The sequence below is a fragment of the Arachis stenosperma genome, chromosome 6, assembly GCF_014773155.1.
Source record: "Arachis stenosperma cultivar V10309 chromosome 6, arast.V10309.gnm1.PFL2, whole genome shotgun sequence".
NCBI lineage: Eukaryota > Viridiplantae > Streptophyta > Magnoliopsida > Fabales > Fabaceae > Arachis > Arachis stenosperma.
In genome coordinates, this window is record NC_080382.1 from 21,438,092 (window position 1) to 21,461,724 (window position 23,633).

At 33.0% G+C, this 23,633-nt stretch overlaps 4 protein-coding genes and 1 pseudogene across 8 annotated transcripts; 2 read left to right on the forward strand and 3 right to left on the reverse strand.

Moving 5' to 3' along the window:
* Nucleotides 1-6,339: 6,339 nt before the first annotated feature.
* Nucleotides 6,340-8,168, reverse strand: LOC130933867 (WEB family protein At1g75720). The gene is made up of 2 exons (XM_057863475.1): nucleotides 8,055-8,168; nucleotides 6,340-6,883 (listed from the first exon to the last, which is right to left on the reverse strand). Exons 1-2 carry the CDS (start codon nucleotides 8,166-8,168, stop codon nucleotides 6,380-6,382), a joined length of 618 nt encoding a protein of 205 aa, XP_057719458.1. The 3' UTR covers nucleotides 6,340-6,379.
* A 471-nt stretch (nucleotides 8,169-8,639) lies between these two features.
* Nucleotides 8,640-12,393, forward strand: LOC130932969 (hexokinase-2, chloroplastic). Of its 2 annotated transcripts, none has more exons than XM_057862444.1 (10): nucleotides 8,640-8,689; nucleotides 8,848-9,146; nucleotides 9,333-9,483; nucleotides 9,727-9,909; nucleotides 10,283-10,357; nucleotides 10,455-10,610; nucleotides 10,857-10,952; nucleotides 11,053-11,183; nucleotides 11,530-11,611; nucleotides 11,829-12,393. In XM_057862444.1, exons 2-10 carry the CDS (start codon nucleotides 8,875-8,877, stop codon nucleotides 12,165-12,167), a joined length of 1,485 nt encoding a protein of 494 aa, XP_057718427.1. In that variant the 5' UTR covers nucleotides 8,640-8,689; nucleotides 8,848-8,874; the 3' UTR covers nucleotides 12,168-12,393. The 2 variants fall into 2 exon arrangements, with proteins under 2 accessions (XP_057718427.1, XP_057718428.1); XM_057862445.1 differs by lacking the exon at nucleotides 8,640-8,689 and adding an exon at nucleotides 8,720-8,729.
* A 374-nt stretch (nucleotides 12,394-12,767) lies between these two features.
* On the forward strand, nucleotides 12,768-14,990 carry LOC130935698 (AP-2 complex subunit sigma). The gene is made up of 5 exons (XM_057865568.1): nucleotides 12,768-13,025; nucleotides 13,151-13,300; nucleotides 13,559-13,732; nucleotides 14,520-14,579; nucleotides 14,757-14,990. Exons 1-5 carry the CDS (start codon nucleotides 13,023-13,025, stop codon nucleotides 14,796-14,798), a joined length of 429 nt encoding a protein of 142 aa, XP_057721551.1. The 5' UTR covers nucleotides 12,768-13,022; the 3' UTR covers nucleotides 14,799-14,990.
* A 79-nt stretch (nucleotides 14,991-15,069) lies between these two features.
* LOC130935697 (uncharacterized) lies at nucleotides 15,070-19,847 on the reverse strand. 4 transcript variants are annotated; one of them, XM_057865567.1, is made up of 12 exons: nucleotides 19,368-19,847; nucleotides 18,862-19,088; nucleotides 18,708-18,756; nucleotides 18,199-18,308; nucleotides 17,810-17,945; nucleotides 17,405-17,642; nucleotides 17,241-17,307; nucleotides 17,113-17,170; nucleotides 16,901-17,028; nucleotides 16,346-16,717; nucleotides 15,934-16,155; nucleotides 15,070-15,635 (listed from the first exon to the last, which is right to left on the reverse strand). In XM_057865567.1, exons 1-12 carry the CDS (start codon nucleotides 19,474-19,476, stop codon nucleotides 15,282-15,284), a joined length of 2,070 nt encoding a protein of 689 aa, XP_057721550.1. In that variant the 5' UTR covers nucleotides 19,477-19,847; the 3' UTR covers nucleotides 15,070-15,281. The 4 variants fall into 4 exon arrangements, with proteins under 4 accessions (XP_057721550.1, XP_057721549.1, XP_057721548.1 ...); XM_057865566.1 differs by having other exon boundaries at nucleotides 15,071-15,635; nucleotides 18,190-18,308; nucleotides 19,368-19,845; XM_057865565.1 differs by having other exon boundaries at nucleotides 15,072-15,635; nucleotides 17,726-17,945; nucleotides 19,368-19,843.
* Nucleotides 19,848-23,208: 3,361 nt separating this feature from the next.
* LOC130936525 (gibberellin-regulated protein 11-like) lies at nucleotides 23,209-23,633 on the reverse strand (annotated as a pseudogene).

Genomic DNA, 23,633 nt, shown 5'->3' on the forward strand with positions numbered 1-23,633 from the left:
AAACAAATTAAGGGTCCGGAAGCCAAGTTATAGCTCGCCGAAGTTTGGCCTAAAATTAAATTTTGCAAAACTCCTTAAACCTTATTTTCATTCAAGATCTCCATTCTATTCATCACCAAAACTACCAATACCAATACAATATGCCAGCAACAAAACCCTACACCATTTTATCAACCATCATTCATTAACATTACATAATCTCGCATTTTAACAACTCCATCATGCTCTCATTCAAGATGTATGTAATCATATAATCACCAACTCAACCATGTTCCATACTAACATCAATATAACAACAATATCCATCACATAACCAAATCACATCATAAATATCAAGGATACTAAGCATTGTACATTTCCGTGCGTTCCAGCTTATCCTATGGTCATCTTGCCTAAGTTTTCATAGAATATTATATATTAAATGCGCAAAACCTAAGCCATGCCTTGGCCGGTTTCCTCATAGTGATCAAGGCAACTTATTAAAACAAACACATCCCCAAAAACTTCAACAAAACACTAGTGTTCAGCTTCCTCCAAGTTCCAATATCCACAATTTCAAGCTCCAATTATTTATTCACAACCTAATACACATTCATAACACATATATACCCAATTTAATACCCAAGGCATAAATTCAGTAAATTAAATAGGATTTATGATATCCTCACCTTACCCAAGCTTCGTATAAGCAAGAGTGAATGTTTTCCTCAAGCTAATTGGATCCTAAAACACCAAAGAGCAAATAAATTCAATACCTCTACATAATTTTTGAAAATTGGGGGAAGGAGTGGATGAGAATAATAAAGTGAGTTACCTATGAAATTGTTCCGATAGAAACGTAGAGCTCGACGCGGTGGTCGCGTGGCCGTAAATAGTGCGGCGATCGGAGCTCGGACGGAGAAGATACAGGAATTTGAATTTACCGTAAAGGTTTGGAGGTGTTTTTCATTTCTCCTTTCCCCTATTGTGTTTCAGTGCTGCATCTGCTAAATTGGGGAAGAAAAAAGGCTTGGGTTCATTTAAGTGCTGAGCCGGTTGGGCCTACAGGCCCAGTTTGAATTCGGTTCAACTGGTTCGATCTGTTCTGTTCAATCTTGAGTCGAATTTTTTAAAATTAGTGTCAAAATTCTCTTTTTAATGAGCTCTATCCTAATTTAATATTATATTTATATTTCTAATTTTTTTATTAAAAATTAATTTATTAACTAATTATTTACTAATTTAACGGAGTTTACACAATATATGTATGATTTAATTTATTTTTAATATATATTTATATTTTAATATATATTTTATATTAATAGTTGATTTTGATCTACACATAGCATAAACATAGTTGTTAAAAAATTTATCAATCCAATATAGTTCGGCCGAAATGAGATCCTATATAAGGAGAATGAGTCTTCCAACAAAATTCTTTTCTATTTTGAGAGATTGAACTTAGGGGTGACAAGAGTACCCGAACCTGCGGGTACCCGACCCGCCCATATCCGGTCGGAGCGGGTCATTACCCGCCCCGGATGCGGGGCGGGTTTTATCGGGGCGGGTGCAGAAGCGGGGCGGGGCGGAGTCGGGGCTAGGGTGAACCCGCCCCTACCCGCCCCGCAGTATATATTACATATAATATAAATATATAAAAATTATTAAATATAAAAAATATATAAATGACTTTTAGTTGTGGCTAGGGTTTCATTTTCAATTTCACTCTTCACTCTTCATATTCAAAATTAAACCCTAATCTTCTTCTCCAATCGAGCTTCTTCTTCTCCAAACCTGCCGGCTACCGTCATTTTCAGTCTGAGAGAAGGGCTTCGTCTGCGTCCGAGATCAGAGCTTCGACGCCGTCTTGTCTGAGGGAAGAGCTTCGCAGCCGTCCTCCATCTGAGAGTAGAGCTTCGCCGTCCTTCGCCGTAAGCCCGTCACCGTCGCCATGAGTCGGTCGCCGTTGTTGTTGTTGTAAGTCTGTTGCCGTCTCTGCGTCCTGCGAATCACTGGATCTGTAAGTTTCTCTTTCTCTTTCTCTTTCTCTTTCTCTCCCATTGTGAATCTAAAACTAAACCCTGGAACTAGAACACTAGATCTGTAACTAGAACTTTATAACTGTGAGTTAATTTTCCACTATTTGATATTGATGGGTCAGATTATTGTGTTTATCTGAGTCATGTTAGGAGGAGTTTGCAACATTCATGCTTATATTATTTCTAACCTGTGGCTGTATATATAATGTTTATCCTGAATTTTCTGGTTTTACATTAAAATTTTCTAGTCATATATACAATAGTTGCAGAACACAAAGGGAGAGGAATGTCTCTACCCAATACCCACACCCACATGGACAAAGAACTTTTTTCTTTTTTTTTTTATTAATAACTATTAACTCATCATTTCTATACCTATTAATTATTAATTAATAATATACATTATTTTAAATAAATAGCTGATGAATAGGGATAAAATATTATTATTGTTTTCTTTATATAACGAGCTCTGTTATTTTACTTTTAATTTATTACTGTTCATCACTCTATTTTTTTTTTCCTTTTGGCTTCAATTTAATTTTTATCTATCAATTATTTAAAGCAAAGTTTATGATGTACATTGAGACATGCAATTTGTACAAGGACTTCTATTTTGTTATCTTGTATTATTTATCTCTTGGCAGAAATTCATTACCTTTTTTTTTTCTTCTTCAATGACATTATAGTTTCTCCTTTTAATAATTGCCACTCCTACTTCAATAGCATTAGTCTTGTATAAATGACAATAATAATCATATTTTCATTCGAGAATAATATGCATCACAAAAAGAAAAAGTCCTTCTTATTATTGATAAATCATGTGCTTATGAATTATTATTGTTCTATTTATATGATTTATGTGCTTATGAATTATTATTGGTAACTGAGTCTTGACAATTATTCATTCTAATAATTTAAAGTTTTATATTATAAAAGTACCGAATTATTTTTTCTCCCTCTGCTTTACATTTACCCTTCATGTGCTTAAATGACCAAATACTTATAATTTATAGTACTATATAGTGGTATGCTATTTTTTATTTATTTCAATTCATGATGGGGTGCTGTATTATAATTTATAGTACTATATAGTGGTGTGCTGTGTTATAATTTATACTAAGTATTTATTGAATCTTTATTTATGTTAATTTTTTACATATTATCAATTAATTTGTTAATTGTTATCTCTTTTGATTTTTAGATTTAAATTTGATTTGCAAAATTTTGATGATGATAAAGATTTGAAAAGTGATTAAGAATAAAAATTGAATACTATTTTATATCTAATATTATAATTTTTTTTATTATGTTGTTAAATTTGTAGTGATCTAATATTAGCTTTTTTTTAAATTCAAGTTATTTTAGCTAATGATATTATAATTTTATATTTGTATTTTAATTTATCTATGAATTTTAAATTTTTGTCTTAATTTATATATGCAAATATGTAAAAAATTAAAATAATATTTAATTTTTATAGGGCGGGTAGGAGTGGGACGAGTACCCACAGGAACGGGTTAGAGTTCTGCAGTTTACTACGCGCGGGTTGTGATGGAACGAGTAGTACCTGAGTAAAAAGACGGCGGGGCGGGATCGGGTAGGACAAAAACCTGCTCCTACCCGCCCCACTGCCACCCCTAATTGAACTAATAAGATCACAAATTAAAAAACTGCGAGTAATAAAAAAAGAAAAATTGTAATTTATAATCATCAACTTTGGTTTATGAATCACTATATACGCAGTTAATTTTGTAGTTTACAAATGCATGTAAAATTATATTGAAGGGATTCATCAGTAGGGTATTCTCCTTAATCATTGATAAACTCAGTTTATTTAAATTACATGTGTTTTCAGCTCAAGAAATGACTTCACATAAATATCCTAAAGTTGTTTAGTTTACAGGAAACAAGCATAAGACACTATCATCATGCTTTCGGAATCAATAATGATTATCCCAAAGCTTCCTTCACCAATGATAATAAAATTCTCTAGGAATATTAGGGCGCTGATATATTATTCAAATATCTAATATTCTCATGAATACTACTAATTACAATTTACAAATGCAATCATGAGTATATTTAATTTCTAGTAGTGAAGATTATATTTTAGGCACACTTCAAGCAACTCAAAACCATTTGATTTTGGAGAAGATACACTGAGTTTTAAAATGCTGCTATCTATTAATGTTCGTTGATGAATTTCATTCTTAACGCTAAAACTTGCCCGTCTCACAAATTGGCCATAATCATTGTAGCTTGGCTTTTGATCTCCAACTATAAATCATATTACTTTAACAAAAAATCCCTTAAGGATAAGGGAATTGCATATAAAATGAAAACCTAGAGAAAAAGACTTGCAACAAAATCATTCGCTCTAATGTTAGGCATGTTAAAGATGGGTTCCACATAGCTCGCAAATGATTATTGTTGGAGATTCGTCAAGGTTTTATATATATATGTAGCAATGTAGATTGATCATCATTTTACACACTCTTTTTAATTAATCTAGGTAAACTAAACTACTAATAAACTCGAAATGATTACCAATTTTTATTTTCCGTAATAAGCTCTACTTATATTATGTCATGGACTTAATTAATCATATTAATGATAATAATTAATTATTGTACAGAAGTGAGATTAATTGAATGTAATGAACAAACCATAAAAAAAAATATTCTCAGGAGGACAAGAGAAAGCCATGCCAATGATTTGGGCACATGGGACTTCCTTGGCTAACATCTCATTTGGCCTTCCAATAAGGAATATAATCCTTAAATTTGATACATTATACCTTTTTCATACAAAGAAATCTTACTTTTTACGTCACATATCATTTTTGACACATGGAGAATAATACATTTATTATTAAATATTTCAAACCTTAAAATGTTGGTTGGTTAGAGTTCAAGTGGAGCGTAACGTCAAACCAATTTAATTATCGATCTATGTAAATAAGGGTAAAATGATGAATGCATAATATATAGTATACCCTAAAGTAGTTAAGAGAAGGCTAGCTATTTCAAATATTTTATAGTAATATATTAGGTTAGCTTATAGAACCGTATTGCATAAAAAAATAGTGTCCCTAAATGTTACACGTAGAGAAGAAATTAAGAAAGAATTATTGATTTTATATATACCTTGAAGAACCAAACGACATCCATCATAGCATTACACTTCCCGGTGGCTTGAAAGGAAGAGAAAAGCAAAAAAATGCACAACCAACAACAAAGAGGAAGACTAGGTCTAGCTTCTTCAAATCAAAGCTTTGTTATACAAATATGTGGCAACACTAATACTAATAGTGTTGTTAATAACAATAATCAACATTCCCTTATTCATCTACTTCCTCAACAAAATAATATCTCTTCTTCTTCTTCTCCTTCTATCAAGTTCAACTTCTCAGCCATGAAGCTCTTCCATCGATTCCGCAAGATTCTAATGCGGTTCGTGTTCTCCTCGGTGCCTTCTGGCCGCGGCCAGTCAACCGCGGAAACAAGGCACCACAGGAGCTCGGAGCGGTTCGAGCCGCCCAAGACATCATGCAGCTCATATTACTCTTCTTATTCTCATTACAATGAAGCCATTGCCGATTGCATCGAGTTCTTCAACAAGTCAGCTCAAGATGGCAACATGGATGGTCGAAAATCAGATGTTACTAATGTTGTCTAAAGTCTAAACATATACATATACCCTTTTATGTCCTTTAATATAAGGTTGCCATATATATACCTATATGTTTGATTATTACGTCTATATTTTAATTTTTTCTTTTCCCTTCCGGCACATGATATGTTAAGTAAATAGGTATAAAGTTAAAATGAGTTTGAGTTTGAGTCTTAGCTTCTTGCCCAATGCAATAATGCAAATGTGGTATATACACTAAAATTTTTTCATTTAACTCTTCATGCTCCATAAAGCCAGATTTACCAATTTAATATATAATAAGTACAAGCTAAGCTTGAATATATATATATATATATATGATTTGAAGTGGCATGAAAGCCACTCAAAGTAATGATATTCTGAAAGGGTGCAGTTGTATAAACAAGACCAAGTTGAAAAAGTATAATCATGTCATATGCCATATATATTCAATTTCACTCTCACTCAATATTATTAGTTTAATTTTGCCTCTACTGTATAAAATACAATACAAAGGACATGAGAGAATGAAAAAAAAAACTACTTAATGTAGACCGTCAATTTTTTTTTTTTTTTTACTTTTTTCCTATAATTTTGACATGAGTGATATTACATTATTATCTGAATTTTAATTGGTAGGTGACACAATTTGCAATACACAAATGAAAGCTATAAAATTCAAGGTGTCTATGGAAAGCATTATTTTTCTCTTAATAATTGTTTCCCTTTTTCTTTGAAAAGATACCTCCAAAACCAATGAGTGGCATAAGTGGCTTGATCTTATTCTTCTTCTTCTTCTCACTCCCAAATGAATGGTGCCTCTTCAATTTTTCAACTTCAACTGTAAGCGGTTGTGGTGACGGTGAAATAATATGAGTTAATGAGGGTGTATTTGCAAAAGTCTCATACCTTTTCTTTTGCAATTCATCATCATCAAACTTTGTTACATTATTTTTAATAATAACCGCTTCTTCTTCTTCTTCTTGCATTATGGGATGATGCTTGCCCATGGATTCTTGCTTCAATTGTTGAAGCTCTTGCCTTGTGAGTTCAAGCTCTTCTTGCAATGAAGAAAGACAATGCGCCATTGACATGGTTTCTTCTTTAGCTTTTTGAAGGTTTTGCTTTGTCTCTTCAAGCTCAGCTTCAATGGCTTCATGACTCAGGCTCAAAGGCTCATCAATAATAACCCTATTTTCCATTATTGCTTCACTCTGCATCAATACGTTTTGCATACACAAAATCACAATATTTAATGTTTTGGGCATTAATTATAGGAAAAAAACGATAGATATACATACCAACCAAAATTTATATAATGCATGATGAGAATCTATTTTTAGAAAATTAAGATATATTTACTAATTCTTTGCTTACACCACCAAGTGAGTCATTGGCTTTAGGCTTGTATTTGGTTATTTGATTAATGACATTCGGTGGTAACTAACTAGTTGTTTGGAGGCTAAATTCGGCTATAGTAGTTAGATTCAGTCTCAAAAATACTTATAAACCACTAGATTAATAAATGGTTAGAATTATTTTTTTTTTAGTGTTAGATTAAGAATTAATTTAACATAAATTTAAATTTTATTTAAAAATTTATCGTTGTTTAAAATTATTATATATATAAAATGAGATTCAAATTTTAAATATTTATTTAATTACAGATGAATAAATTAATTATTAGATTATCCTAAATTAGTTAACATAATGATCCGAAATTTTTAGACCTACTAATTAATACTACAAGATTTCTAGCTAATTATTAATATCCAAAAATAAATTATATATTTTAAAACTAAATCGGATATAAATTAAGTCTCACGTAATTAAGTGTTTATATACAAAATATAATTATATAAAAAAATTATTATTGAAATCGTTTTAATCCTTTAGCAGCTTTTTCAAAAACAGTCTACATTATACTCCTGCATCTTGTTTGTTAAAATAAATATATGCGTTATTACTGTCTAATGATATATTTAGATATACATGATACATGATAAAAGTAGTAAATTAACAGGTAAGAGAGACCTCCTATACAATTATTATTATGAGCGAGTCTGAATCATCGAAAATGCATGTGAGGTTATAACAAGAATAAAGTTAAAGTTGGAGGTGTAATTTATAAGCATCAGCATAAGAAGTTTTGTTCCCAAAAATGTTACAAAGTGAAGCCAAATTAAAGAGAGAGGTTTCATCATTTCTGCACATTATATTATTTATTAGCACACATACAGATTTTAATTACAAAGTGTAGTGGTTATTGTTTGTTAGTTACTTGTTGTTTACAAAGGTATAGCTGCATATAACAAATTCGTAGCTAGTGTGTAGTTCTTAATTATTAGTAGAATTAAGAAAGCAAATAGATGATGGTGGAATGACCTGTTTGAATTGAGATGCATAGAGAAGTTTGTCAGCGAATAAAGAGACAGCTTCTTTGACAGAGCGAAAGGGAGGCTTTGTATCTATCTCTCCCTTTCTTGTAGCCACCATCATCACACCACCATTTTCCATGCTCATTGCTGCGATGCTCCTTTCAATTATTTTGGTTAGAGAGAAAGAAAGGGATAGCAATCAAAATATATAATGCGGTTGGTTTGTTAGTTACAAATGGGGTGAGAGAGAGGTGGGAAAATAGTGACATTATTATTATTTGTATAATTGTATTTACTTAAATTCTAGAGAAATATACTTAGAGGAATTATGTTAATTTATACTATTTAAAGTGCATGATTAAGTATAAATGTATATGATTTGTTATGTATTACTTTTAATATTAAAAATAAAAAATAGGAAAAAGAAAAGAAGAGATGAAGAATGGTTGGTTAATTACTTGACGTGAAGTTTAATAGAATTCTGTTTATTGTTTGAGAGTGAGGGCGGTGGGTGGATTTGTGGGCCAATATATAAATAAAGAGGACTGTTGAGCAATATAGGAATTCTGCTTGATGACTAGGCCTTCTCTATTAAGAAGCTTTCGTAAGCACAAGCCCATCTGGCCCAAAATGGACTCAAGTGTCAGTCACTCATACCAACCACTTTAAACTCTCGTTCTTCGTTGCTTACTTCTCTAATTCTCTTCTTATTTGGGAACTCTTCGTTACATTAATTACCTAACATTTATTATTTATTATTTATTCTTTATTCTTTACTAATAATATAATTTCAAAAACAGACAACATAGTCATCGTCGCCGGGAAATATGTCAGTTATTGCCGTTGGATCATTCCTCCCGCCACCGCCGCCGTACCGGAGGATCAAGCCTCGCTTCACGACCATGGTGTCTCTCCGATCCGACGCTGTATCGGTTGCAGAAACAAGCAGCATATTGAGGAAGCTGAAGGAAGAGTGCGCCACGCCTCTTCCCGTACTTCGTCAAGTGGCGGATGCCATGTCAGCTGACATGAGAGCTGGCCTCGCCGCCGCACACGGCCTTCCCATGATACCCTCCTTCGTTGAGGATCTTCCCACTGGGTAACTAATAACTATTTTCTAAGTAACCATACTTAGCTTTGCATTTGCTTCGTGTGGGAGAAGCATTGGTGCATTCTATTGTAATTTTTTAATTAATTAATTTAATGCACTAGTTGAGGTTATTAACTTATTTTTACTGTTTTCTTATGGTTACTTCTTACTTGTTTTAATTTGAGAAAATGAAAGGAATGAGAAGGGATTGTTCTATGCTTTGGACCTTGGTGGAACCAACTTCCGTGTGCTGAGGGTGCAGTTGGGCGGAAACAATGAGCGTGTCGTCGCCACCGACTTCGACCAAGTGTCCATACCTCCTCAGCTTATGTCTGCTACATGTGAGGTATCTTTCTTTTGCTTGTTGCATAAAATCCTTCATCAAGGTTTCTAACTGCAATGCCGTCAACAAGGAAATATTGATGCTAGAGTTTTACTCCATGGTAGATCAAGTGTTATTTTGATAAGTTTCTCATTATGATTATCAAGTTAGCTTTGTTCTTTTTTTTTTTTAATTCAGAGACATGTTATTTAATTTTATCATGCATTATGGTAATTGAAATCTTTGACCAACTTACATTCTCTGCAGGAGCTTTTTGATTTCATTGCTTTAGGACTAGCAAAACTCGCGGCAAAAGATGATGGTAGATTCAATTTGTCGCCTGGAAAGAAGGGAGAAATCGGGTTCACGTTTTCATTTCCAGTGAGGCAGACATCTATTGACTCCGGCATACTAGTCAAGTGGACCAAAGGTTTTGCAGTCAGTGGAGCAGTATGTATTTCTCTAGCTTCTGTGTATCATAATTGGTAATGACCATTTGAAATTTAGTGGTGCTTTGTTTACCCGATCAATTTAATGTTATCATGAAATTATAATCAACATAAACATGTGTGGCTTAATTAAACAGTGTTAAAATGTAGGATATGTTAATTGTGCTACATGACCTAACATAACACAGCTCCATTTAACATCAAGTAACTGATGGATTATCTCACCTGCTGCTGTGATGCTATAACTTGATCAATGCATGCTGTTTTTAATTTTTGAGTCTGAGGTTTTTATCAATGCATTTAGCTTATTTGCACTTGTGTAATTAATCATTAATGTTTTACTCATGATGAGAAAAATCAAATTCTTTATGCAGGCAGGAAGAGATGTGGTTGCTTGTTTGAATGAGGCTATGGAGAGGCAAGGACTAGATATGCGAGTCTCTGCTCTGGTATGTTTCTTTAATAATAATTCTGGTAAAACTGTAAAAGTTTGAATCAATGCAATGGTAGTATGGTTGAAGTAAATGCCTATTTCCTAATATATAGGTGAATGATGCTGTGGCAACATTAGCTGGAGCAGAATATTGGGACAATGATGTTGCAGTTGCTATCATTTTAGGTACCGGAACCAATGCCTGCTATGTTGAGCAAATTGATGCCATTCCTAAGTTACAAGGTCATGTCTCCTCTTCTGGGAAAATGGTTAGTAAGGGTACCATTCTTTCTTCATTACTTCTATGAGAAATGATTATCTTCTTAATAGATCCTCCTAATTACTACACATGGCAAGAATGTGTTGTCTTTTAAGATTTCAATTAGTATTTATGAGAAAGTTTGGGAAGAATGTTGAGATGCTGTATTACTACTCTATTTTATTTTCATGTCTTGCCGAAATGCTGGGAATGAATTTGCTTGTCTTAATCTGAGGAAAAACACTCTTTCATTCAGATTATTAGTACAGAGTGGGGAGCATTCTCAAAACCTCTCCCTTTAACTGAGTTTGATAGAGCAATGGATGCTGCTAGTATCAACCCTGGTGAGCAGGTATGCCTTTTTTGTACCGTTTCCATTGTAAAATTCTTTTCCTAACAAATTAAATTAGCAAGCAAAACAAAAAGGTAAATCCCTTTATATTACTCTGCAGATCTTTGAAAAGACAATCTCAGGAATGTATCTAGGGGAAATTGTGAGACTAGTGCTTCTGGAAATGGCTGCAACTGGTGAATTGTTTGGGAAATCAATCCCAGAAAATTTATATACGCCTTTCATACTTGGGTACTCTATTAACTCATTTAATATTTATAAGCTCTAATCATATTTTCCCTCCATTCTCTGTCATCATTCACTATCACTTTTCGATACATTTTTGGATCAATATATCAGATACATTGATGGAAAAAAAATGTTTCAAAATGTGATAGTGACAGACAAAAGGGAAGAGAAGGAGTATATCAGATGGAGTGTTAAGAATTCCAAATACTACATGGGAACTGGTATATAACAAGTATTCTATACATGCAATTCTTCAACTTTAAGCATATTTCATGTTATCATTTTATCTCGAATTGAAATCTTTTGGGATTTGCTCCGAATAAATTGCCTCTACATAAATTTTTTATAGGACCCCAGATCTATGTGCCATGCAGCAGGACAAGTCAGGTGATTTACAAGGCGTTGGGTCCCTCCTCTATGATAAAGCAAGAGTATGATTCTTCTCCCAAACAGTATAACACAGATTGGAGAAAACAATTCTTCCATTATGTTTTATTCAGAAGCTTGATAAAATAATACAATGCTGTAATATTAGCAGGAAGAATTGTAGATTGTGATTTTGAAAAATGATAATGTATTATGTAATTATTGTAAATGCATATGCTACATGATTATGATACTATATAAATATTTTTTACGTTTCTTCAGGTTGAGTCCACTTTTAGTGCAAGGAAAACCGTTTTAGAGGTTTGTGACACAATTGTGAAGCGGGGTGGAAGCTTAGCAGGTGCAGGAATTGTGGCGATTCTGCAAAAAATGGAGGAGGATTCAAAAGGAGTGATCTTTGGAAAGAGAACAGTTGTGGCCATTGATGGAGGCTTATATGAAAATTATCCTCAATACAGGACATATATGCAAGATTCGGTCAAAGAGCTCATAGGATCAGAGAAGTCAAACAATTTGGTAATTGAACATTCAAAAGATGGATCTGGCATAGGTGCTGCTCTTTTGGCAGCTACAAACTCCATGTACAAGCATGACTTCTAGAACCATTTGTCTTTTACAACAATAATCAAACCTTGTTTCACTTGATAAGTTCGACTACGTAGATTAAATGAATCCAAAATATTCTATCACAAATCATATTTGTTGAATGTACACCTCAACGAATTTTATGGTAGGAGCATGTATCAGAAAAATAAAAATATTTGTAGTTCAAGTAAAATATTATTTCTTTAACTGTTGGAACTGTTTGAATAAGCATTGAGCTAAGAGTGAGAAATTGAAGGAAGAGTGCAATCAATGTATAACATTTACCCATCTTTTTGGCGAGGATAAAGAGCCTAGAATGACTGAATGAGAAAGGTTGAGAGTTGAAACTAAAATTTTTTACTATTTATTTATTTAAGATAATAAAAGGAGAGAATTTTCTTTTTTTTTTTTACCAATCCGTAACCTTTTAATTGAGTATGGAAAGACTATGTTATTTGAGCTATTACTCGTTGACGAGAGAATTTTCTCTTTTACATAAAGATAAGGAACAAAAAAATTGAGCCTAAAACCCGTGCTTCAATATGAAAAGTTTCTCGTGAGTTACTACTAATATTCAAATTAGAGAAATCCTAAAAAAAGAGGGTAGTTTTCATTTCAAGTCAATAAACGGCAACGGCGTAGCCACGGTCCAGGGTCGTCTCCGTCATTACACGGTTCGGTAGCTGCACTCAATTAATTAATTGATTCACCCAAAAATTTAAAATTAAAAAGGAGAAAAGAAAAAAGAAAAAACGAGCTGGAAAGTAAAGTGAGTTTCATTTCATTCATCAATTGCAGTTTCACATCGCAGATTTTGAGTTTCTACTGCTTCCTTCTCTCAAATTCCTTAAGTAAATTACATCGTTCAACATGGTAATCATTCTATTCATCAATCTCATCCCATCTCTTTCACTTCATAACTTTGTGTTCTTAATTTCGATATTAATTTGCTATTCTTTTGTTCCTCTTTTTCATATGTTCATGGGAAAATTGTGCAGATCCGATTCATTCTGCTGCAGAACAGGCAGGGGAAAACCCGTTTGGCGAAATACTATGTCCCTCTCGAGGATTCCGAGAAGCACAAGGTCGAATACGAGGTTCATCGCCTCGTTGTTAATCGAGACCCCAAATACACTAACTTCGTTGAGGTTCGCAGAGTTCAATTCTTTTTTGTCTTTCAATTGCATATAATTCATTAATTTCACAAATTTATTGTTAATGTTCTCATATTTGTTGCTGTTGCAATTTGCATAGCAAACTAAACTTGTAAACTCGATTTTGGGAACTAAACTGGTAGTTGTAAGAGTTTACAAGCTAATTCGAGAGTTTGATAACCTTGCTCTTTGGTTAGTTTTTGTCAGCATTTTTTTTTGTGGTTTTGGTTGTAACTGTTTTGTTTGATGCAGTTTAGGACTCACAAGGTAATATATAGGAGATATGCTGGCTTGTTCTTCTCTCTATGTGTTGACATTACTGATAATGAGCTTGCTTACTTGGAGTGCATCCATCTATTTGTGGAGATTTTGGATCACTTCTTTAGCAATGTGTGTGAGCTTGACTTGGTCTTCAACTTCCATAAGGTTAGTTTGTTAACGGTTTTTTTATCATTTATCTTTCTTGTTGTACTTGGATTTCAGCTCAACTTTTCATAAATGTGTTCTATATTGGTCTTTGATTGTCGATTTAGCTGTAAAGCATATTTCCTATACTTGAGAAAACGAAACAAAGTAAATGTATTTGGTTTGTTTCTTGTGTGTTTGGTTATGCTTTTGTAGAATTGATTTTAGGTAGAATGAATTCTAAACATGATTGATTTAGTTAGAAACTGATGTTGATTTAAGTTATGTATGTTTGGTGGTTCCTCTAAAACTGATATTGATTTTGGAAGACTAGAATTGTTTATAGCATAGCATGGGCTTGAATTTTAACCAAATAAGATATAAGCAGTCCTAACTCTATTATGAGGTGATACAATTTTACCAGGTCGACAACACAATTACATTTCGATATGGATCAGTTTCTGGTTAAAGGGCGGTTCTCCCGATTTTGGTTTCTTATGCATTGTTCTTGAGCTTATATTAGAGAATCGTCAAATCATAGCTTGCAAATGATCAATGTGCTACATTAACTATTTTGCTTGAAAGTTTCAGTTTTTTCCTCCCTCCTACTTTTCTACGTGACCCGTTATTCATTTTCTGTGATTGAGCATGCCTCAAACGTAACTTCATCACTGTTATACATTAGTATCCGCCAGTAAAAAATTTGTTATGTATTTAACATGAACTTTGCCACACTCTGATATGTTTTGTCCTTAAGATTCAGCTTTTGTTATTTCTTGACTGATGAATTTACCTATCCGTGTTTAAGGTATATCTTATACTTGATGAATTCATTCTAGCGGGTGAATTGCAAGAAACTAGTAAGAAGGTATGTTTTTTTTTTTTAAGATATTATGTTCTTGACATGTAGTTGCTACCATCCAATTTCCATTTCTGTAATTTTTTCAACTACTTATAGTGCCATAAGATTTTAGACTTATAATTACCATATGACAATTGTGGCTATTTCTTGATTCCATCTCAAACCTATTCTTGTGCTTTGCAGGCTATCATAGAGAGAATGGGGGAACTAGAAAAACTTGAGTAAAATATTACAATACATTGGCAGTTTGGAGATTTTGATGATTTGCGCATGTATCTCAGCATAATTCTTGTAATTCAATTGTGATGCAGAATTCCGAAAATATTTTTCCTTGAGTAATGTGTTTAGTAAATCAGTACCCTACCTTCAACCTAGGCTTTGTTGGCTTGTGTTTATATAAAGAAGTCATTTCACAAAGATCATGTTCTTTAATAACCTTTCGTTCATTGCCTGCATCTGTATGTTATGTTTTGTGGTTGTTAGCAGCATGCATGAAAAATTGGAATAATAACTAAAGAATTATAACATAAGCATCTGAAAAGTTAGTGAGATCCTTTTAGTTCTTGCTACAATTTGTGTTATCATTGATCAAAATCCGCAAGTGTGTAGTACATAAACCTTGGAGGTTGTAAGCTATAATTGGATTGGTTTGATTTTTCCAAATCGCACCATAAACATGCCCTACTTGGGAGTTTCTCTCAAATTTCTTCACTTACAGAAGGGAGACGAAGAAGGTCTAGCCCATTTTTCCTGTATAGAAGCAATGAGCTGTTGTTGTTGGGCAGAGATTGAAGTAATCTTGGATCCAAGTGCTTCAAGTGATGCAGGGGAACGAGGAAGAATGGCTTGTGCACATTGACTCAATGCATATTCATGTCTTCCACTTTGCGAATTAGGATATTGAGTCCTCATAATGTTGCTATTTGCCGCCGACCCACCTTGTGCTGCTAATTGCACTGCCCAAAAGTTTTGTTGGTACTGTTGTTTATTTGATACCGTTGAAGAACCATAATGAGTTCCACATAACGGGTTACCATAATAATGAGGTTGCTGCAGCCGAACCTGCAGTCAATTGAACCATTATGGAACAATAATTAGTACGGCTAGTTGTAATTGCAATTTATTCCTTGAACTTTATATTCTAAAAATATTCAAATCAACCACTTATACGTCATTACTTTGGGAGTAGTTTATTCATGGATAGCATTAATTTTTTGCCACTATCAATTTTAGTACGTGGTTGAAAAATGATCACATTAAGCTATCTTTTCAAACTAAGGCCCCCCAAGATTTTGGGGTCCATATTTATTGGATTGATTGTGTTGCTTGTTCAACAAAGGAAAAAGGTAAACAGTGATACCTGTGGTCCTGAGACAGGAAGCTGATCAAGGTAAGAAGCTGATGCATATTGACTTTGAGGTGTTGTAGGAATTGACATGAGCCCATTCTGCTGTGATAGTGTCTGAAAATAAGGCACTTGTTGCAACTTTGACAATGCTTCCAACCTAGTTCCAATCTTATCATAACTATTGTCCACCTTTAACCCATTACTTCCACTTGACAAGGACAAGAAGTTGAAACTCTGCAAAATAAAGACAGTAGTTATTTGGGTTAGTCGATTCTGGTGATAGGGAGACTCAGAGCAACATTTGTAGCCACATCTCAGTTTTTTATAGTTGTGAATGTCTTGGTTCATGGATTAAATGTACTTTAGGAGCATGCAAGTATTTTATCTCGGGTGGTTTTCCTGGAAATAATAATGTTACACTTACTTGTTTCTGAGGGCCATATGCCGCAAATGGCGTTGGAATGGCATGTTGTATGTCGCGGTAATGGCATTGTTGTTGAAGAAAACCATTCTTACTTTGATGGGGGTTCCTCAAATTTTCAACTTGACATGTCACAGGTGCAGAAGAAGAAGTAACTCCATTATTTCTCATCCCATTGAAGTTGGGTACTTCCATAAGAACTCCATTCTTTGACCCTTCATCGTGTGATCTCATTTGATGATGAAATTCATGAAGCTTAGGTTGTTGTTCAACAACAACTCCTCTTTTCAAAACCTCCAACTTGTGGATGATATGGCTGATGTGAACATGAATTGCACACCTCTTCCATGTTTTTTGAGTTGCAACTTCTGAACTCTGCATGGAATAAGAAATTTTGACATAATAGATATGGAATTAGCAAAACTCATCATTAGTACAGAAAATTTTGGTGAAAATCTGAGGTGTTTTTTTTTTTTACTTTTTGTCAGAAATCACTTTAAGAGATTAATTCTACCAATCAATTTTACAAAAACAGAATCAAACACACAAGCCCCTTACCTTTCCACTAGAAGAAGAAGTTTCCATGAAACTGGGTTTGGAGGAACATATGGCAGCTTCCAACCAATTTGGGCCCTTGTTAGCTGCTGGTACTCTTGATAAATTTGGCCAGAATGCAAGACCTTCTCCTAGAACAACCAAAAGTATCCAAATATAATGTAAAATATACTTTGGTCATTTAAACAAAAATTCATCATATGTGATATATGTACCTGTTTCTTTTCTGTCCTTCAGTTTATGTTGTTCTTGCTTACAATCAACATCTTTGGCCTGAAATATAAGCCAATAAGAAGTATTATTAAACAACCATACAAAATTGTAAGAAACTTGAAATTCCTACCATCTCAAATTCCATGTCTGGCTTCCTCTCCATGTGTGCAATTTGTGGTTGTTTGTACATATTTAATCTGCAACATTGTAAGAAAACATGTAAATAAACCATAGGAACTTGAAATGAATGGAGATCCAACCGAAACATTGAAACAAAAAGAAAAGGCTACTCACCCCATTGCTAGACATAACTCAGAACCATGTGTTGAATTTGTGTTCCTATTTTCCATCACAGGCAAGGAATGAAAATCTATCATTGGAGAAGTGCTATGAGATGCCATCAATACCTCTTCCTTTTTAGGAAAATCAAGTTGATGCTTCTGATGAACAGTTTCATGTGAGGAACTGATTTTTGTAACTTCTCTAGCAGATATTTCAGTACAAGGACTTTCCTGCTGAGCAATTCCTGAGGCTACAATATATAACAAAACAAATAAAATAAATAAATGAATGAACAAATGAACTATTAATAGCTGAAGATGAAAATATTATAACCTTCAGAAGAAGCATTAGCATTCTCCTTCAAGTCCTCCAAAACAGAAGTGTTCTTTAACAAAGATTCTTCATGTAGCTGCTTACTATTTTCATTCATGCCATTGTCAGGGAACATTCCAGCCAAGGCATAGAGAGTCTCTGCAACCTCTTCCTCATCTTTTGTGATTATGGGGCCACATACACCTTCCCTTTGGGACCATTCTTCCCCATTTTCTTCTTTCTAAAGGCGAAAATTCGAAGCAAAAGGAGTTAGATAGAAATACTTAAAAAAGATTCGGCCGAATGCCCGAGTCATGTTCATATCTTTACCATTGATCTTTTATTATCATTTTAACATTTTATCTTATTTTATTTTCTAAAACAAATAAATCAATGGTGGAGACGTGAACATGAGAAAGGATCCGAATCCATTTAGAAGAACCAGGCAAAAAAAAGTTCCAAATTTTGAAACTTGCATAACTCACCACACTCACTTTGGATTTCTTTATTCCATCCTTTTTTGGAGATTCTAATATTCCATTTATCTTATGGTTCACCTTTTCTGAATCAAATAACATGGATTCACGGCTGCGCTTCTTCATGGCTACAATTTAACAAAGAGGAAAAAGATAAAGTTACTTAAACTTTATTTCAACCAAAGAGAAAAAAGGAAAAAGATAATAAAAGAAAAAAAAAGACACCTTTTCCCTTCCCCTACAAGAACCAACACATGAGAAGACACAGCTTTATGATAATTCATAAAAACAAAACTACACAAACTTATTGTTTTTCAGAAAGTACATAACACTAGAGAGACTGCAAAATAGAGAGAGTATATGAAAAAGGGGACCGAATCTAAAGTCCACCAATTAACATTTATAAAAATAATAAAAAGAAAGTTGAATTCGTGATAATAAGGTAGCAGCCCAAATCCAGTTGGAGATATAAACAATTATGAAAACTTTTAAGAGAAAAATAGAGAAAAAAAATCACAGAAACTCACCTGAACGTAGCTTCCTTGGGACTGAGGCATGTTGAACACCATTCAAAAACTGCCAAACAAATCATTTCACCAAAGCCATGGCCATTAGTTTAAGAACTGAATAAATTCAAAAGGGTATCATAATTCATAATAATAACAACATATAGTAACTTACATTTTTAGGAAGCTTAAGTTTCTTGCTAGTGGCAATAATGGTGGTGGTAGAAGAAGAAGGGTCGTCATGTGTTAGTGTTTGTGCTTGTTCTTCTTTTTCTGAAACGTGGCAACCCATTTGGCAGTTGGATAATGCTTTTCCAACAGCACTCAAGCTTCTCACTTTTCCTTTCTTCGATTTCTCAGAGAATTTCAGGTCCCCACCACCACCAATAGCAGCTTTCAAAACTGTCACTCACAAAATCATAGAAGAAGAAAAAAAGGAAGAAAAGAAGAGAGATATTTATTGAACGAAAAATATGAAGATAACAAGGGAATGAAGAAGGGAGAAAGTGAGAGAAGCATTATCTGCAAATTGAAAGTCTTAGATATATGAAGAGAGAAAATAAAAGGGAACAAAGAAACAAACACAGAAAAAGACAATTTTTTAAAATGGGTTTTGTTTCTTTGTGAAGAAGAAATTAAGAAAAGGATGACTTTTTGGAAGCAAAATTGTAATACACTCACCGAAGAGTTTGTGTCCTTTAGATTGCTTATGATTCATGTGTGGTCTCTTGTTGTTGTTGGGTTTTGAGAATCTGATAGCTCCACGCCTCAAGTTTCGAGCTTTGTCCATTTCTGCATTTCTAGAATTATAGATAGATCATATATTGTTGTAGCTGAAAAACCAGCAGCACCACCACCCCAGATGAAAAAAACAAATTTTTTTTTTGGGTTATTGTTATTCTTGTGTGCATTCAATGAAGATAGTTAAACAGCCAACCCTTTTAGGTGTGTGCATCATTGCATGAAAAAGCAAATATCAGATCAAAAACTTTGTGAAATAAGGAAGAAGAGTAAGTGATAAATATATAGGTGAAGGTGAATTGAATGTGATGAAACTATGAATAAATATCTCTCTGAGCTTGGTTTTGTTGTGTTGTGTTGTGTTGTGTTGATCTTCTACTGAAACAGAAAACCAGCGATTTGTGTGTGAAGAGAGAGAGTTTAAAGAGAGACAAAAAGCAACATGAGAATTAGAGTGTAGTGTGTATTGTGGTGGTGGTGTTGTACTATGTCTTCTGTGTTTGTTGTGAGTGTCTTTTTACAATAAAAAAATAATGATTCATTTATTTATTTTGTATAGAAAAAACTAAAAATGTTTCAAATCAAAGTGAAGTGAGTCTGCGTGCCTCGTGTTCAGAGAATCAGGTTCTTTGTTGAAATAAAGTAAAGGGGATGGATGGAGCCAAAAAGAGGAAAATGAAAATAAGAAAAATGAAAAATCTAACTCACAAGAAAGGAAAAGGAAAAGGGTAACAAGAAAAATTAAAGACACACTCTGAAATAGCCCGTGAGAATTTTTGGTATCAGCATTTATTATCATCCCAGTGAGAAACAATTTTGGGACATCCAATTTTCAAGCTTTCATGTGTCAAAAATGTTAGGTATACAATTGTAATTTCGGGCATCCTATTCATTCATAATCTATTTCAATTGTATTTAAATTGACTTTATATTTCATCCAACAAATGAGATGAAAATTGATTAACTGATATGCTGCTTATATAGTATTTTGATTTGATCATTTTTGTCTAAATATTTCTAATTTAAAAGTTCTACTTAGAATAGCATAAATCGTAAGTTACATAACATTTAAGGGTAACTCAATAAGAGGATTGAAAATTTGAATTACAAAGAATGTCAAGCACATCAATTAAGAGAATTTATACCTATGGACTATAGTACAACCATCAGATGCACTGAATTAATGTAAGGGAGATCATTATTCTTATTACAGTTGTTGGCCATTGGTTAAGTTTCTTACTTTCTTATGGTACTTTGATTAATTAATCTAATTGAGTGATCATGAATTTTCAAATGTGATATGTGCTAAACATATATGCTACGTTTCCTTATTTTGAAAAGAAACAAATATCATGAATTTGATATTTCTGGATTTTATTTTGATTTGTCAAAAAATATCCTTAGGCATGACATTATGTATAAATCAAATGTAAAAGGATCTTCTTCCATAGACTGAGGGCCTTATATTACAAAAGAAAAGGCATCTCATTCATCATCATTGAATACAAATTTTGAGTGGAGAAAAAATAATTTATGACTATTTTGTTATAAACCAAGATAATTAGCTATCATAATTTTATTCCTAGAGCATAATACATGGTGATATATATAGAGAATTTTACCTTCCAAAAAAGTAAAAAAGAAAAGAAATAGAGAATGGGTTTGGAGTGAACATGAAGTAGAAGAGGTAGTGGCAGAGATCATATCTGTGTAATGGAAAGTAAAGTTTGTATTTGAATTCAGGCACTTCATTTCTTTCCAATTTGCCATATCTCTGTTCTGTTCTGTTCTATTCTGTGCTCTCTGTCTCCTAACCTGCAAACCTCTCAGTTTATTTCTTCCTCTTTTTGTATTCACTCCCATTCATATTCAGTTACTCACCCAATCATCATTCACCATGATGTCACTAATTCTTTTCTTTTCTTTTCTTTTTTAAAAAATAAATAAATTATCAATAGAGTTCAACTTTCTTTTCTTAGGTTATTCTACCTCAAATTATATATGTAAGATTTAAGATTTACCATTAACTTACTATATGCTAAATTTGTTTCAATAATTTTGTTGGTCAAATATAAATTTGACTCAAATATCGATTTTAATTCAATTGTTCGTATAAAGTGAAATTTTATAAATTAAACACCGTAAATTTATATGTTATAAGGTGAAAACTCAAGTGAAGTCGACTTCACGTGAAGTTGATACTTGAGAGTCGTTAGATGAAAATTTAGTCAAATCAGTCAAATCATTTAACGGCTCTCAGGTATTAACTTTACGTAAAGTCGACTGCACCTGAGTTTCTACCATGTTATAATTGTACATAATAAAGCAAACACATTATATATACTAGTCTTGTTAAGATGATAAATATTTTATGCTTAAACTAAAAAGTCGTAAGTTAAAATCTTAGACATTGTAAAATATTTTTTTATAAATTATATACAATGAAGAATATCTTAGTAAAAAAAATTATACATCAAGTTTCTTTCATACCTCCATTATATATAATAGATGTAGATATATAAAATCTTATTTATTTGCAAATTTAAATAAGAATTTAAGACTCTCAATCACCACTATTATTGTATATAAAATTAAATAAAAAATATTGTGAGACATAACAGAGATTGACATTGTCCCAATATATGTTGGGGCAGGTGTTTGGCAGCTATTCACAGATGAATCCTACGCAAGTGTCACAATTGCATGTTTTTATGTGTGGCTATTCAATTCATCAACTACATTGTTCATCTTTTCATTCTTTCACAATTTCCTAGTGTTTAATAACACTCAAGTCCTAGTCAACTGAACTACAATCATATGTCAAAAAACGCATAAAATTTTCTACTTCTGGTTAATTATTAGTAGCCTCATGCTCTCTTGTTCTATATTGTTTGAATGAATGAACATCAATGACAGTTTCCTTGCTTTTGTTTGTATAAAAAAAAATGAAAAATGGATATAAAAAAACAAAATTCTTGATTGCAGCTTTTCTCTCCTTTTGTACTTGCATTTCGATCACGAGTAACACCCTCATGCTATCAATGGGGTTGTAAATTTTGTCATGCTTTAATTTCACTTCATTTCATACTTTATTTAAGAACAGTTTCTTTGGTAGGTATAGTCAGTACCCATAAACTATGAGCTTGAATTCAGCCTTTTTTCAAATATTTAGAAAAAAAAAAACAAATATATTAGGCATCTCAATTAGGCCATGCACAAGCCCAGTCAAATATAAGTTTTTGGTGCTAGCTACAAATAGCCCAATATAAATTTCACACAGTTTGGGCATTGGTTTCTTTTTCATTTTGGACCACTTGCCCATATACTTTTCTTCAGTTCACAAATAAACATAGATATATAACTAAATTGGATTGTTCTAGAGATTAATTTATTAATCTACTTAAATAATTATCGGGGTTTTGAATTCATGCATGCAGCAATTTATTGGCCAAAGACAAACCCTTAAATGAACTTGATGCTGTAACGAATTAGTCACTAAATAATTATTACTTATTACTTTGAAATTAAATGCAAGCAACACTTTAACTTGTATTGCTTGCCGTGTAGTAGGAGGTGACATTTGGAATTGCAAATGTACTAAATATCATACTATATATAGCATATTTCTCATATTCATGTAAGAACACTTGGAAGATATTATTCTAACCATAAGAGATAAGAGTTCATGATAATACAATCGGCATTTGTGTATCGAAATTTAAGAACATTGCCTACCAAATTATTGAAAGGAAGACTTTATTTGGAAGGGATTAAGCCCGAATTTTATTATACATAAAATAATATTATTGAATAATACAATTAATTTATTATATTCTGTTATTTATAATTTAAGGACATTTATGTACGCCGCCATGGGTGGTTTGATTGGCATAACAAGGGCACTCCTCGTAGTGGCCGGAAGTGCCCGACGGCACACAATTGCAGCGGTTACAGCAAGTGCCGCAAGCTCTCTCACATAGGTTCGGCCTTGATGATAATGCACACCTCCTCTTGCATTAACTATCACAATCTACATTCATTCACGTAAACATAAATATAAATTACTTCCAGTTCCAAATTCCAAATGATACATTAATTAAGAAATTAGGAATTGTTACCGATTGTTGCTGACTCAACTATCTGAAGAATGAGGATAGAAATAAGGATTGCGGCAAGAAGAGTTCTGGAGATGGCCATGGTAGTTGG